This window comes from Astyanax mexicanus, chromosome 9, assembly GCF_023375975.1.
Source record: "Astyanax mexicanus isolate ESR-SI-001 chromosome 9, AstMex3_surface, whole genome shotgun sequence".
NCBI classification, from domain to species: Eukaryota; Metazoa; Chordata; class Actinopteri; order Characiformes; family Acestrorhamphidae; genus Astyanax; species Astyanax mexicanus.
The window spans coordinates 18199965-18215550 of NC_064416.1; the positions used below are offsets into that span (position 1 = coordinate 18199965).

Genomic DNA, 15586 nt, shown 5'->3' on the forward strand with positions numbered 1-15586 from the left:
ACCGCTGTTTGTTTACATCCGAAACTCCCGCGAGGTTTTGAGAATGGGGGCGTGGTCTGGGCGTGGTACAGCTGGTAGTATAGTGTGGGGAAGTTAATATCAAACAATTAATTAATACAGAAAATTTGTTGTAAAATGTCTTCATGTGTGGTATCTCCAACAATTTCAACATTGGTTAAGATTGTAAAAATCCTGTATTGTGAGAAAGGCATTATGTTTAGTCATGGTTAGGCATTTTTATTATTATTATATATTTTTTTTTATTTCTTAGGCATTGTCCACTGTACACCTTTGTTTGACGAAGTGTAATGTATTTACATTCAAAGTGCTGTAATTTCACTGTTCCTCCGTTAATCTAATTACAGTCCGTTTCACAACTGGAGTAGTAAAATCCCCATTTTTAAACGTTAAATCACTATTTTGCTGTTTTGTCATATAATCATAATCTGGAGAATTCTGCAGTTCAGGACAATATGCCTTTTATGGTTTTATTAATCAAATCCAAGTCCCCAAAAATGCACCCACATCTCAGTATCCTAAATTTGAGAACCACACAAGGATTCCTACCTTACTGACAAGGTTTCCTACCTTACGCACTCTTGAGATGGCAAAATTAATTGTTTTTTAAGCACAAAAGAGTCCAGATGGAACAAAAAGGAGAAATAAGAAAACTGTGCCGGAAGTGGGAACATGTTTATGGAAATCTCCATGTCGCTTTTTGGGCAACTACATTTGTCATTTTGGGCAGATGCATCTTTAAGTGCTCTAAGTAACTATATGTGTGCCTTAAATTATCCATGTGGTCCATTTTCATGTGTCCTCTTGGATATCTCCAGGTGTCCTTTTTGGTAAATCCAAGCACCTCTAAGTGTCTCTTTAGGAATCTCAACATGTCTTTAAATCTTTTTTAAGATACTCAAAGAGGACACTTGGAGATACCCAAAAGAACACTGGGATTTTATTGCCATCTCCATGTTTTTTTATTTTTCCATCTGCAAGTGTCGCCATATAGAATTTTTGGCATCTCCAAGCTTTTCCAAGTGTCCATTTGAGCATCTTTTTGGCTATATACACAGTGTCTTTTTTGGTATTTTCCAGCATCTACAGTCCCCTGTTGCTTGTCTCCAACTATCCATTTGGGCATCTTCATATATCATTTTGTGCATTTCCTAGTGTCCATATTTACAGGTATTATTTTGGGTACCTCTAAGTGTAGTTTTAGGTATCTCCAAGTGTGCTTATGGGTATCTCCAAGCTTCTTCAAGTGTCCTCTTTTGGCAGTTCCAAGTGTCTCTATGCATGTTAATGTGAATCTCCAAGTAACATTTTGGGTATCTCCAAGTGTCTTTTTGGGTATTTCCAAGTGTTCTCTTGGGCATCTCCAAGTGTCCTTTTGGGTATCTCCAAGTGTCCTCTTGGGCATCTCCAAGTGTTTTTTTTTTATGGTATCTCCAAATGTTCTTTTGGGTATCTCCAAATGTTCTTTTGGGTATCTCCAAATGTTCTCTTGGGCATCTCCAAGTGTCTTTTTGGGTATTTCCAAGTGTTCTCTTGGGCATCTCCAAGTGTCCTTTTGGGTATATCCAAGTGTCCTTTTGGGTATCTCTAAATGTCCTCTTGGGCATCTCCAAGTGTTTTTTTTTTGGGTATCTCCAAAAGTCCTTTTGGGTATTTCCAAGTGTTCTTTTGGGTATCTCCAAATGTTCTTTTGGGTATCTCCAAGTGTTCTTTTGGGTATCTCTAAATGTCCTCTTGGGTATTTCCAAGTGTTCTTCTGGGTATTTCCAAATGTCCTTTTGGGTATTTCCAAGTGTTCTTCTGGGTATTTCCAAGTGTTCTTTTGGGTATCTCCAAGTGTCCTCTTGGGCATCTCCAAGTGTCTTTTTGGGTATCTCCAAGTGTCCTTTTGGGTATCTCCAAATGTCCTTTTGGGCATATCCAAGTGTCCTTTTGGGTATCGCCAAGTGTCCTTTTGGGCATATCCAAGTGTCCTTTTGGGTGTCGCCAAGTGTCCTCTTGGGTATCTCCAAGTGTCCATTTAGGTATCTCCAAGTGTCCTTTTGGGTACTCCAAGTGTTCCCTTGGGCATTTACTTGGGTATTATTTTGGGTACCTCTAAGTGTAGTTTTAGGTATCTCCAAGTGTGCTTATGGGTATCTCCAAGCTTCTCCAAGTGTCCTCTTTTGGTAGTTCCAAGTGTCTCTATGCATGTTAATGTGAATCTCCAAGTAACATTTTGGGTATCTCCAAGTGTCTTTTTGCGTATTTCCAAGTGTTCTCTTGGGCATCTCCAAGTGTCCTTTTGGGTATCTCCAAGTGTCCTTTTGGGTATCTCTAAATGTCCTCTTGGGCATCTCCAAGTGTTTTTTTTTGGGTATCTCCAAAAGTCCTTTTGGGTATTTCCAAGTGTTCTTTTGGGTATCTCCAAATGTTCTCTTGGGCATCTCCAAGTGTCATTTTGGGTATCTCCAAATGTTCTTTTGGGTATCTCCAAATGTTCTCTTGGGCATCTCCAAGTGTCTTTTTGGGTATTTCCAAGTGTTCTCTTGGGCATCTCCAAGTGTCCTTTTGGGTATCTCCAAGTGTCCTTTTGGGTATCTCTAAATGTCCTCTTGGGCATCTCCAAGTGTTTTTTTGGGTATCTCCAAAAGTCCTTTTGGGTATTTCCAAGTGTTCTTTTGGGTATCTCCAAATGTTATTTTGGGTATCTCCAAGTGTTCTTTTGGGTATCTCTAAATGTCCTCTTGGGCATCTACAAGTGTTTTTTTTTGGGTATCTCCAAAAGTCCTTTTGGGTATTTCCAAGTGTTCTTTTGGGTATCTCCAAATGTCCTTTTGGGTATTTCCAAGTGTCTTTTTGGGTATCTCCAAGTGTCCTTTTGGGTATCGCCAAGTGTCCTCTTGGGTATCTCCAAGTGTCCATTTGGGTATCTCCAAGTGTCCTTTTGGGTACTCCAAGTGTTCCCTTGGGCATTTACTTGGGTATTATTTTGGGTACCTCTAAGTGTAGTTTTAGGTATCTCCAAGTGTGCTTATGGGTATCTCCAAGCTTCTCCAAGTGTCCTCTTTTGGCAGTTCCAAGTGTCTCTATGCATGTTAATGTGAATCTCCAAGTAACATTTTGGGTATCTCCAAGTGTCTTTTTGGGTTTTTCCAAGTGTTCTCTTGGGCATCTCCAAGTGTCCTTTTGGGTATCTCCAAGTGTCCTCTTGGGTATCTCCAAGTGTCCTCTTGGGCATCTCCAAGTGTCCTCTTGGGTATCTCCAAGTGTCCTTTTGGGTACTCCAAGTGTTCCCTTGGGCATCTCCAAGTGTCCTCTTGGGCATCTCCAAGTGTCCTTTTGGGTACTCCAAGTGTTCTCTTAGGCATCTCCAAGTGTCCTCTTGGGTATCTCCAAGTGTTCTCTTTGGCATGTCCAAGTGCCCTTGTGCCCAAGTGCCCTCCAAGTGCCCACTTGGAGATACCAAAATGGACACTTGGAGATACACAAGAGGACACTTGGAGATACCCAAAAGGACACTTGGAGATGCCCAAGAGAACACTTGGAGATACCCAAAAGAACATTTGGAGATACCCAAAATGACACTTGGAGATGCCCAAGAGAACATTTGGAGATATGCCTTGGATATGCCCAAAAGGACACTTGGAGATACCCAAATGGACATTTGAAGATACCCAATCTTCAAATGTCCATTTGGGTATCTCCAAGTGTCCTTTTGGGCATATCCAAGTGTTCTCTTGGGCATCTCCAAGTGTCCTTTTGGGTATCTCCAAGTGTCCTCTTGCGTATCTCCAAGTGTCCATTTTGGTATCTCCAAGTGTCCTTTTGGGCATATCCAAGTGTTCTCTTGGGCATCGCCAAGTGTTCTCTTGAACATCTGAATGGCATGTATAATTTCTCTCATCAAATCTTGTTTGCTTGTTGAACTTTCCCTTATTTATTAATAAAATCCAGGGAGGGATTTTTATCTGTAATTTGTCATTTGTTTTGTTCTATTGCTTAAACATTCTATTTTAGATTTAATATTTATTTAAGAGTATAACTATTTAAACCATTAATTTAATTTAATTTAATTTATTTTCATCATCTCATGATCCTCATTCTCTACTCTCCATCATGTGTAGTACCTTTTAACCTATGCATTATAATGTGTTTTACATTTGAACTATACATGTGAAATAATGCGTGATTCATTTTCCTAGCAGTGCACTTGTTTGCACTTCCAATTAAACAGAAAAATAAATCTTAGCATGGGATAAGCTGTTAGTAAATGCTTTCATTGTGCTCCTTTTACTGGTAGAGAAAGAGAGAGAGACATTGCGATTTTGCAATATGTTTGAGCATTTGTGTGTGTGTATTTATATGTGTGTATTTGTATATGTGTGTATGCGCGTTTGTGTGTGTGTGGGAGTGTGTGTATACGCGTGTGCATGTGTGTCTGTGTATGTGTGTGTAGGCGTGGGCGTGTGAGACAGTGCTCTACTCTATCAGCACGAGGCTTAAGTCAGCTGCTCTTTAGCTCTGCTGAATTGAGTTCACATGATCAGCTGATAGGTCCCATTGCATTTACAATCAACTTCAGCAGCAGCAGCAGCAGCCTTCATCGCCTCTCTCTCTCTCTCTCTCTCTCTCTCTCTCTCTCCATCTCTCTCTCTCCCTCTGTAACGTATCTCCTCAAAGGTCCCCTGTCTTCCTTCACACTGCTTCTGCTGTACTTCCTTGGTCTCTTTTCATCCTGTCTTACAAGGTCTATCTGTGAAACTGTGCAGTGTTCTGTGTTCTTCACTTTAAGGACCTACAGAACAACTCATGACTTCAGAAAAGGAGAGCAATGGGATGGACAACTATTCGTTTCCTGTAAGTATGTTACCTATATCTCAGCAGTACATTTTTACTGTAAAAACAGATGAAGTTAAACATGAATACAGAATAAGGTAACGAGAATTTCTCTCTCTTAAGGAAATAGTTGAAGAACAAAGCTTGAGTCAGTCCTCAACTCATCCGACTTAGCAAACCATGTGATGGATAAAATATGTATACATAACACTGGATTCCCATCAGGAGAACTTTAGGGATGTTTTAATGGACACAGTAATGCAGAATCTTCTACTTTTTTAATGTTATTAATATTCATTATAATATTACTAAATGATCAAGTGAGTATATAAACACTTATTCTGTAGATAAGGATTTGATTCTAATACTAAAACTAATACTTTTGCATAGTACTGAAACAGTACCAACCAAGCCATGTTTGGTTTCTTAAATAACCTTCTTTTGTTAAGAAATGTAGGTTTAAAAATGGTTTAAAAGGTTTAAAATAAGTAGTTCAAATGATGGGTAAATGTTTAAGGTTATTCACTAAAATCTAGTTTAGAAAAATGGTTCTTAATGAAAGGAAAATATTTTTTCTCTTTCTATGGTATCACTCAAATAACCATTTTTTTTAGCATTTTTTTGCATGCTACACATGTGTATGTGTGAGTAGTAAATACCTTTGGAGGTAGGTCTTATTTTTTGTTGTTATGATTGTAACACAAGATAAGGGATCATAACCTTGCTTTATCAAGGTCCAATACATGTTTTTTATTGTTTTACAACATCCATTTATTTAATGAATGCATCATTACGGCTATGTAGCAACTAAAATCACTGGACCAGCGTGGTTTTGTTGCTCAGAACTGTGGCACTTGGAAAACTATATTTATCTATCACAGTCATAAATACTTGGTGCATGATAAGATGACTAAGTAAACCATGCTGCAATCTAAATTATTCTCACTCAGAATAATTTCTGTTTAAGATGTGAATCATTTCTCTGCAGTCTGTGAATCATTGGTTCAGCAGTTCAATCATTGGTCTCTGCAGTCTGTGAATCATTGGTGAATTCAACTGGTTCAGTCGGTGAATCATTTGCTGTTCAGTCGGTGAATCATTTCTATACTGTTTAGATTCGTATTGTTGTTGTCGTTGTTGTTGTCGTCATACCAAAGTAGAATGTGCAGGCAATGCATAACTGATGGAATCTAGTGCTGGCTGGAATAAACATTTACTTGGCACTTGGAGATTCACATTGAGGTCCTGGTAGATCCAATCAAAACAAAAGTAAACCACTGACTGTTCTATTCTGACTTGGGTATGGTTAGAACATTATTTTTGTTTTTCTTATGTTCCTCGATACTATCCTCATCTGTTTGTGTTGTGTTAATGTGTTGTTGGAATTATGATAAATATTAATTCCTGACTGGGATGTTGCACATGTACGCCTTCTCAAGTCGTAATTTCTAATGGGAAACTCTAATGGTTCAGGTGACTTTTAACCATTAAACATGGCACAGAAAAAGACAATCAGTATTGGATGGTATATAGTTATTGGATGCTTAATCATTATTTCAAACGGTACAGCTGTAATCTATGTTCACTTATCTTGTCACAAAACAATGCTATTTATTGTTCCGTCCATAGCTAAATTACCATAGAAAACAAACCTTGCATGTGCAATTTTTTATGGTGCACTTGAACATGACTCGCTTGTAATTTTCACTTTCACAAGTAAGAAGCTGGATCTCTAGAACAATCTGGAAGAATAAACTTTACTGTTTTTTTTAAAGCCCCTTTATTTTTGGAGTGTACACTCTCAGTGTCCTCATAATGACCCCCAGCCTGCTGCTCTGGTTCTCTGTGCTCTCCAGGTTGACGGTGTGGTAAATCGTTTCTGTGCGCTGCCTGAGGAACAGGATGCAGATTCAACAGAAGAAGACAGCAGGAATAAACTGGCTTATTGTGTAACAGATGTACCACCATGGTACCTGTGCATTATCCTGGGCATTCAGGTAATAGCACACCCTATACTGAAACAGCAGCCAACCCACTGTAGGCCTGGGCGCTTCCTTATTCTTAAAGGAAGTAAAGCACTCCAAGTAACTGATTAGATAAAAAAGATAATATATGCAGTTTAAGACTTTACCTTTGGTCTCCATTACATCTTTGAATTTCAGTATTTAAAATAATTCTCAGTTTCTATGCACAGCACATTAATTAGCATCCATATTATATAAATACTAAATTATTATTCATTAGCTTCCATTAAATAAAAAAAGCTGCATGTAGTAGAACAACTGTTACAGATTCAGAATGTACCATTCTCTCCCCTGTCCATACAATCCTTATACTGAAACTAAACAACCAATACAGACCATATTAACTCACAAACAGAATAACATACAGTATATCTATTCACAATACAGCAGTTTGGATTTAAAGTTATAATAAGTGTTTCAAGACTGACTGTTTTTGGATGACAGAAATATTGGGCAGCCAATCAGAATCAGAATTTATATATATCATTAAAGATGCAGCAAAAGAATAGCAACTGAAGCAACTGAACAAAAACAATATTTTCAGAGTCAAATAAGTGAAGACTGAATCATTTATGCATAACAATAACTAATTTATTTTAAGATATGTTGTGTTTTGTTGGTGTTTTTGCTGGAATTGCTTTTTTCTTTGAAAAGAAAGTCAGTATACATTTAGATTCATTCCATGTGAAAAAATATTTTTGAAAACAGTGTCCGGTATTTGGTTTCAGCCTTCAGGCCAAAGTTTAATTCTGTTCAGGTTCATATTTGGCCACAAATATTCAATTAAATGCAGTTCTATATACTTTTTAGAGAGCCTGGCTGACATAAAACTCTATTTGCCTATATTAATAAAAAATTGTCAGAAATATACACTCAAATTTGGGATTTGAAGTTTAATGGTTCTTTTGTTCATAGTATTTTAATTATACTAATGCAGTGTCATGAAAACATTTGGACACACTTGGTCAAAATATCCACTATACATGTGGATGCACACATCTGCCTAGCACTTGGCCACACATATTCATTTAAATGCATCCCTATATATTGTTCATGTGATGTGACATTATATTGAAATATAATACTTAACTTATAGTACTTAACAATTGTGGACAAAAAACATTTCCTTTCCCTATTCTCTAATCACCCACTACATCACTATCTCACCTCTGAAAGACTTCTTTTAAATTAAAGTAAATAAAAAATGCAAGTACATTTTCAACTTTTCACCAAAGTAGGCCTATGTTCTTATCATTTATAGTGTATATCTATGGTATCACTCCAGTGGGCCTTTTTTCCCACAAATTGAACTGTAGGTCGTACTACAGCAATCCAGTTATTTCTCTTTTGTTCTCTCTCAGCACTTCCTGACTGCGTTTGGTGGAATCATTGCCATCCCGCTGATCCTGTCTCAAGGACTGTGTCTACAGCATGATGGACTCACTCAGAGTCACCTGATCAGCACCATCTTCTTTGTTTCAGGGTTGTGCACCTTGTTGCAGGTCACTCTGGGTGTCAGGTATGTCTCTAAAGCTTCTTCACTGGTTGCATTACTGAACGAGTAATCTGTTCTCATTAAGGAGCAGTGCTTCTATACTAAAGATATGAAGAAGCAGTCTAGGAGGTGGATGTTTGGGAAGTGGATTTGAGATTTGATAATAATGCTGCTTACAGATTCAGTTCAGACAACGCAATAAGAAATGATTGAAATTGAACTTTGGAATATGTAGCAGGTGTTTATAAATGATTGTGTAAGTATATAGCTCTGTCCTTTCCCACGTTACTATAAACTTTCACAACAAAATACTCTATTACAGTAATAGAATATTCTAACTCTATAAAACAAAACATCATAAACTCTTTCAAAGTCCTATAGCAACCTTCAATGCTGAGTTAAATAAATCCACATAATAGCATAATTCTCTTGATTTAGCTTTAGTAATACTTTTTAAAATCCACTTCTAATAAAAGCCCTTTTGTGAATTAAACAAATAACAAAATCCACTCACGAGTGCAAGCTGCTGCTTTGTATAAAAGAACAAACCACCTCGCTATAAAATAATCCAGACTTTCAGCCTAAGGATTTATTTATTAAGAAATATTTATGTGATGTAGGCTTGGCTATGTGTTTATCTTTTAATAAGCCATATGCTTTATTAAACTAACACAAACTCCATTGTGTAGCACTTCTAGAGATGCTGGTTGACCTAAAATCAACTCTACATGGCTTTATTACAGTAATAGAATGTTGAAATAAATATTAATTCCACAGTATCAGAGGTTTGAAGTTTAATAGCTCTTTGGATCATAGTCTTTTAATTCAGTTATGAAAATGCACACTTGGTCAAAATATCCGCTATGCACCCATGGGTGCCTCCAAGCAGCAGCCTTGCGCTTTAAAAATCGACTTCCACAAAGCAGGAAAAGCTTTAAATAGTGTCCATCAGATTGCTAGAAATGCAAACTAATATAAAGTCTGACTGCAAAAAATATATATATAAAAAAAATAAGCACTATACCTAGAAATAGTAGTAGTGGTGCACTATTCTACTGTGCAGCAAAACCTGCACATATATGACCATTATGGAGTCATCAGAGGAAAACCTTTTCTGCATCCTCACCCTTCATTTCAATGTCAGATATATAAAAAAAAAGCATCTAAACAAGCCTGATACATCTAAACTATTTGATTGCATCGGGTAGATTAATCTTGCTTTGGGCTTGTGTTGCAGCCAGTATTACAAGGAATGTAGTGTTTATTAAAGGCATTCACACCCTTGAGAGCTTTCCCCTTTAGTTGCTTTCCTAAATGGAATCATTGTCAATAACATATAATCTGGCCTTTTTACAGGAATTTACAAAAAATCGTCAAAGTAAAAACAGACTTCTCCAAAGTAAAAATGGTTGCTTTCCTCACTTTTCTCACATCTATTTCTTGCACAGTCTCTCAATCTGTGAGGATGATTTCTCTAAGTAGATTTACACACACGCCATATTTGTTTTATTTCTTAATGATGGATGTAATTCAACTCCAGGGGAGGTTCAGTAACTTGGGGTACAGAAATTTCACATCCTGTGACTTTCAATCACATTGTCTCTGGGTTGTATGGGATGTTGTTTAGTCTTTAAAAGCTGTATCCTATTTGTTGTCACTGAACTCACATGTTCTCGATTTAACTATTTGTGAGTCATCCAGCACTAACTAATTTGGCCAGTCACAGAAGTTGGGTCTAAATATTTATGCAGTCACATTTTTACATGACAAACAATAAATAATTGGCATTATTATGTAGATATGTTCTCTTGGACATTAGGGTGTTTCTATTCTGTGTGTGTTCTTGTAAAAAGCCAACATATTTCAAATATTAAATAAATATTAAAAAAATAATAAAGGAAGATGAAAAAGAGGATGACTTGAACAGCAGGATAATTGATTGCACATTTCAGTATTTATACACATATTCATACATATATTACTGCTGGCCTATTTGATGCGATCAGCATTTTGCTGTACAGTAAAAGCGTGCTGTGTTACACTGACCAGATCTATTCCTGCAGAAACTGAGAACGGTAATAGGATTAGAAAGGAATTTTCAATCTTATTAAGTCTGGATTTCAGCACACTTTAAATCCACATTCCACAGGCCGGAGCATGCTGGAGCTTTTTCCATCTCTCTACAATGGGTTGGAAAACTGAAAGTAGTGTTATAAAAGCCTAAACTATAAAATGGTATTATGTTAATAGTTTTATTGTTCATCATAATGTGCCTTGTTTAGTGGTAGCTATAAACAATAAAAATGCTGTTACTGTATTGCATAATTCTGGTGATATCAAGTAAGCATGTTTTATCTTGTATTAAACATTTGGAATCATTAACATAAAGCATTAAGACATTTTAAAATAAAATAACTATATTTCTTCCAATTATTTATTTTATTGCATTACTTATAAACAGTATTCATCTGTTTCTTTAATGATAAATGTTTCATTCACCTGTTTTGTCTCTGTCCTCTATTAATGGCAGGTTGCCTATTCTTCAAGGTGGAACATTTACTCTTCTTGCACCATCAATGGCCTTGCTTTCCATGCCAGAATGGACCTGTCCAGCATGGACACAGAATGCCACCCTGGTCAACACATCTTCCCCTGAGTTCATCCATGTCTGGCAGAGTCGCATGCAGGTGGTGAGTGTTAAAATTTAACTGTTCAAAAGGATTAAACCTGACCTGTGTGAGAAAGCACTGCACTTTACAGAAGTCCAAGGCACACTCTTAATTTACTTTAATCTCCTTTCAAAACAGCCCTTAGGCACAAGTTGTTCATTTTTCAGGAGATATATTTTTTGGGAGATTAAATTATCAAAGGATTAATTAAATGAAAAGATGTGTTATTTGCAGTTCAATAACAAAAAACTGCTGGTGTTCTTATTAAAAACGGTTTTCATGAAAATATATATTTTTTGACTGTATGTATTGTAAGTGTGGAGGTCTGATTACTTTGTTACAGTGTGTGTCATATGATGCATAATAAATGCATATATAATGCATTATAAATACATGTATTCTCAAAAAATACATATATGACATCTAATGTAATTCATGTTCAGTAGATTGTTTTGTGCTATAAGGTGTGGCTTAAGTAAAATAAGCAAGAACAACTGATACATTTTTTTTTTCTTGTCACACCTTTACAGCTTCAGGGTTCCATCATGGTGGGCTCCCTGTTCCAGGTACTGGTGGGATTCTCTGGCCTCATTGGTCTCTTCATGCATTTTATCGGCCCTCTGACCATCGCACCAACCATCTCCCTTATTGGCCTGTCTCTGTTCGACTCTGCTGGAATGAATGCAGGAAACCACTGGGGAATTTCAGCCATGTGAGTTCTGCTAGTTAGACAGCATGCAGTATAAACTGAAATCAGGGTGACACAAATAGAACAGTCATCCACTTCTTACCTTATCTTCTTACCTTTTATAATTTTACATACACCCAGTTTACTACCCCTTGGGAAAAGTTGTAAATTTAAATATAATAATAGTGTACTTGAACTATATGCGAAATAATTAAAGTATACTTTTTCTTCTTATACTTATATATTTACTTATTTAAGCAGTATTTAAATACACTTTTAAAAAGTATACTTTAGTTGACTGTGTTATTTTTATACTGGTGATGTACTTTAAATATATTCTTAGTATGTGCTTTTTTATGATAAAACTACTTTTAGCAAATGTGTTCTAAGAGCCTATATTACTGAAATAAAACTGTACTTCAGTCAAATTCGATAGCAAAACATTAACTTTGTGTTGGTCATACTAATAAACTGTGTTGATTAAACTTTTATGTGTTAAACTACACTTAAATGTTTACTTTAGTTAGTTTAGTGTAGGTAAAATAACTTTAACAGCTGATGCTTCCAATAAGATATCTTGCTTAGTTTTTACCAGTTTATATACACTCCTCAAAATGAATGTTGCGTTAAATATATATTTTAATCACACTTTTAACACTGGCCTCTTTTAGGCCCTGCCTAAAATTGTTCTTGTCTCTATGTCTCTATGTCCTGTATTGCTAATGTACATCATTATTTGTAACTAATTTAGATAAAAGTGTCTGCTAACTGTAATGTAATATAATGTAGTGTAATCATTGTCAGGCTAAAAGCATACTATTTATACTCGAACAAACAACTTAAAATATTGTAAATATGCTTTATTTTGTAACTTGAAGTCCACAGTTCACAAATCCACACATCATTATCAGAGAAATATCAGTGGAACAGTATGTAAATATCAGTGTGGGTATGTAAAATAAGAAACATTCACCTGTTATCTCTCCCAACAGGACGACATGCCTGATTGTACTGTTCTCACAGTATCTCCGTCACATTGCAATACCTGTACCCACATACAGCAAGGCCAAGAAATTCCACACATCCAGGATGTATATCTTCCAGATCCTTCCTGTAAGTCTGAAGGGTTCTGAATTATACTGGATGTTAATGAAGAAAAGATCAAATGTTCAGAAAATAACATGTCCTTGGATTGGCCTCCACAGGTGCTCCTGGGAATTACGGTCTCCTGGCTCATCTGCTATCTTTTCACTATTTATGATGTCCTGCCCTCTGACTCTGACCAATATGGCTACCTAGCTCGCACTGACATTAAAGGGGATGTGATTGGAGGTGCACCCTGGTTTAGGTTTCCATATCCAGGTACTTATTGAATTTACAAAATGAATAAAATGTAACACTCACTAATTAAACTGCAAGAGAATTTTGTTTGTCTAATCTTGTGTTTTTCCACATTCAGGGCAGTGGGGCATGCCTACTGTGAGCTTGGCAGGTGTGCTGGGTATCCTGGCCGGGGTCATATCCTCAATGATAGAGTCAGTGGGTGATTACCATGCCTGTGCTAGGTTATCTGGTGCTCCACCTCCACCCAAGCATGCCATCAACAGGGGGATTGGCATTGAGGGCATAGGCTGTCTTCTGGCAGGGGCCTGGGGAACGGGCAACGGGACCACCTCCTACAGTGAGAATGTAGGGGCGCTAGGAATAACTAAGGTGAGAGAATCTTAATCACCTGATATTTTTAGTTTATTGAAAAAAAAAACAGTTAATTTCTTCTAAAATGTACTGGGTAGCAAAAGTAAATGAAAGAAACCTGTATTGTTGTAGGTTGGCAGCCGAATGGTGATTGTTGGCAGTGGCGTCATCATGATCATTATGGGAGTGTTTGGAAAAATTGGAGCAATTTTTACCACCATCCCAACACCTGTTATTGGTGGAATGTTCCTAGTGATGTTTGGGGTCATATCTGCAGCTGGAGTCTCCAATCTACAGGTGAGTAATTAGTAATGTAATGTTGACCAAAGTTATAAGTATAATTACCATAAAATTGAGCTTTTTTTGTCTACATTTTACAATTTTTTTTCACAACCTCACACACTATCTTTATAGATACACATTGTCTTTATAGGCCAATCTACTACATACATTGTATACTTTATCTTTTACAGTATGCAGATATGAACTCATCTCGTAACATCTTCATCTTCGGCTTCTCGATGTTTACTGGACTTGCCATCCCAAACTGGATAATGAAAAACCCAGCTGTCATTGCAACAGGTATTGCAAAAAAATGTATTATGATAGTATGTTTTTAATATTATAAGCAACAATAACAATGAAAACACTGTTAGCCAGATGGCACATGATTTAAATACTCAAATCAGGAAGAGATTTAACCATGTGTAGATCCATTCAATCATTTTTTAAATTCCTTTTTTAATAAGTTTGTTTAATACCCAAAGACAATTTATATAAGTTAGTTAAAAATACATTTCTGTATTCAATAAATATTTATTATTTGGGGCTCTGAGTACACATCCATCATGATCCAAAGATCACTGGTTGAAATCCTGGATCATGTTCTGTGTGGGTAGATAGCGGTCTTTTACTAAACCACCCCTAGTATATTGCTGGTCAGCACAGGCATCTGTTAGCTGCTGTATAAGAAATAAATCTTAAAAAAAAAAAAAAAAAAAAAAGATTTGTGAATTATTTCAGGGCATAGTTTAAAAACATTAATATAATATTAGTATAATTATATTTCTGTTTTAAATCATTCTAATAGTTCTCATAATTCTATTAATTTCTTAGGTATTGTTGAGCTGGATCAGGTTCTTCAGGTTCTTCTGACAACCAGCATGTTTGTGGGAGGGTTCTTTGGATTCATGCTTGATAACACCATCCCCGGTGAGCTCGTCTAATCTCTAAAAGAGATTCCAGCAGATCAAATGAAATGTTCTTCGCTCTTCATGTTCGATTTATGACACCTAAAATCTGCTTTAAACCCACAGGGACAAAACGTGAGCGAGGCATAATTGCGTGGAACAGAGCCCACGAAGATGCTTCTGACAGCACACAGGAGAGTGATGAGGTTTATGGGCTTCCCTGTGGCATCACCTCACATCTCTCCTCCTGTTTGTGGATCAAATATGTGCCTTTCTGCCCATCACATAAAACCAGGCCACAAAATATCACCGCCAGCAGCTCGAGCTCACTGGAGAAGAAGGAGCCTAGCAAAAATGACACACACATCATAGTAGCAGTGGCACTATAATCATACAGGAGGACAACATCTGTTGTGGTCAATGCAGTTTGGGCTGGAACCCTCCACTTCACATAATACCTACTGTAATCTACCCGTGCTGTGAAGACTGAGAAAAAACAAAACAAAACTAAACTAAATGCTCTGAACTCTCTAAAGACCAGAGGCAGCTGTATGGGGGTTCCACGTGTCTTTTATGGACCCATTGTTTTCTGATATTTCTTTTATAACAAAATATGGTATGAATGTAAATTGAAGATATGAATGTGTAGTTGAAGTATGTGTGTGTATGTATGTAAGTATATATTCCTTTTTATTTCCTACATGTTTTGCATTTGTGGCACTTAAATAAAGGAAAACATGTCTATGTATCCATGTATGTATTCCATGTAAAAATATGATGTATTTCATATTTATATCAAAATGAGTCAATTTCTATTTTATTCCCTTTTACATACCTACTGCAAATATGTAAAGGTGCCCAATAATGGAAAACTAACCAATCTATTAAAAAATGCATTTTAACACCTAAAATAACATGTTGCTTTGCTAACCAGACCTCATGACTGCATGTAACCTCATGGCTGGTCCCCCGTAGCCAATGCTAAAATT

The 15586-nt window shown here is 36.6% G+C and overlaps 1 protein-coding gene across 1 annotated transcript; it reads left to right on the plus strand.

The window, feature by feature from the left end:
• The first annotated feature begins 4498 nt into the window (after positions 1–4498).
• slc23a4 (solute carrier family 23 member 4) lies at positions 4499–15345 on the plus strand. Its single transcript, XM_022679613.2, has 12 exons — positions 4499–4857; positions 6693–6833; positions 8222–8379; positions 10886–11045; positions 11555–11736; positions 12705–12825; positions 12918–13074; positions 13172–13425; positions 13540–13704; positions 13881–13989; positions 14524–14619; positions 14724–15345. The coding sequence occupies exons 1-12, from the start codon at positions 4810–4812 to the stop codon at positions 14984–14986; spliced, it is 1854 nt and encodes a 617-aa protein (XP_022535334.2). The 5' UTR covers positions 4499–4809; the 3' UTR covers positions 14987–15345.
• The last annotated feature ends 241 nt before the right edge of the window (positions 15346–15586 follow it).

What these genes read in the sequence shown, in the direction of transcription:
- slc23a4 (XM_022679613.2), top strand. Translation starts at nt 4,810, where the DNA reads ATGACTTCAGAAAAGGAGAGCAATGGGATGGACAACTATTCGTTTCCT. An exon ending in CACTGGGGAATTTCAGCCAT is followed by an intron (nt 11,737 to 12,704) that starts GTGAGTTCTGCT and finishes CTCTCCCAACAG; the next exon opens with GACGACATGCCTGATTGTAC. An exon ending in ATATCTTCCAGATCCTTCCT is followed by an intron (nt 12,826 to 12,917) that starts GTAAGTCTGAAG and finishes TGGCCTCCACAG; the next exon opens with GTGCTCCTGGGAATTACGGT.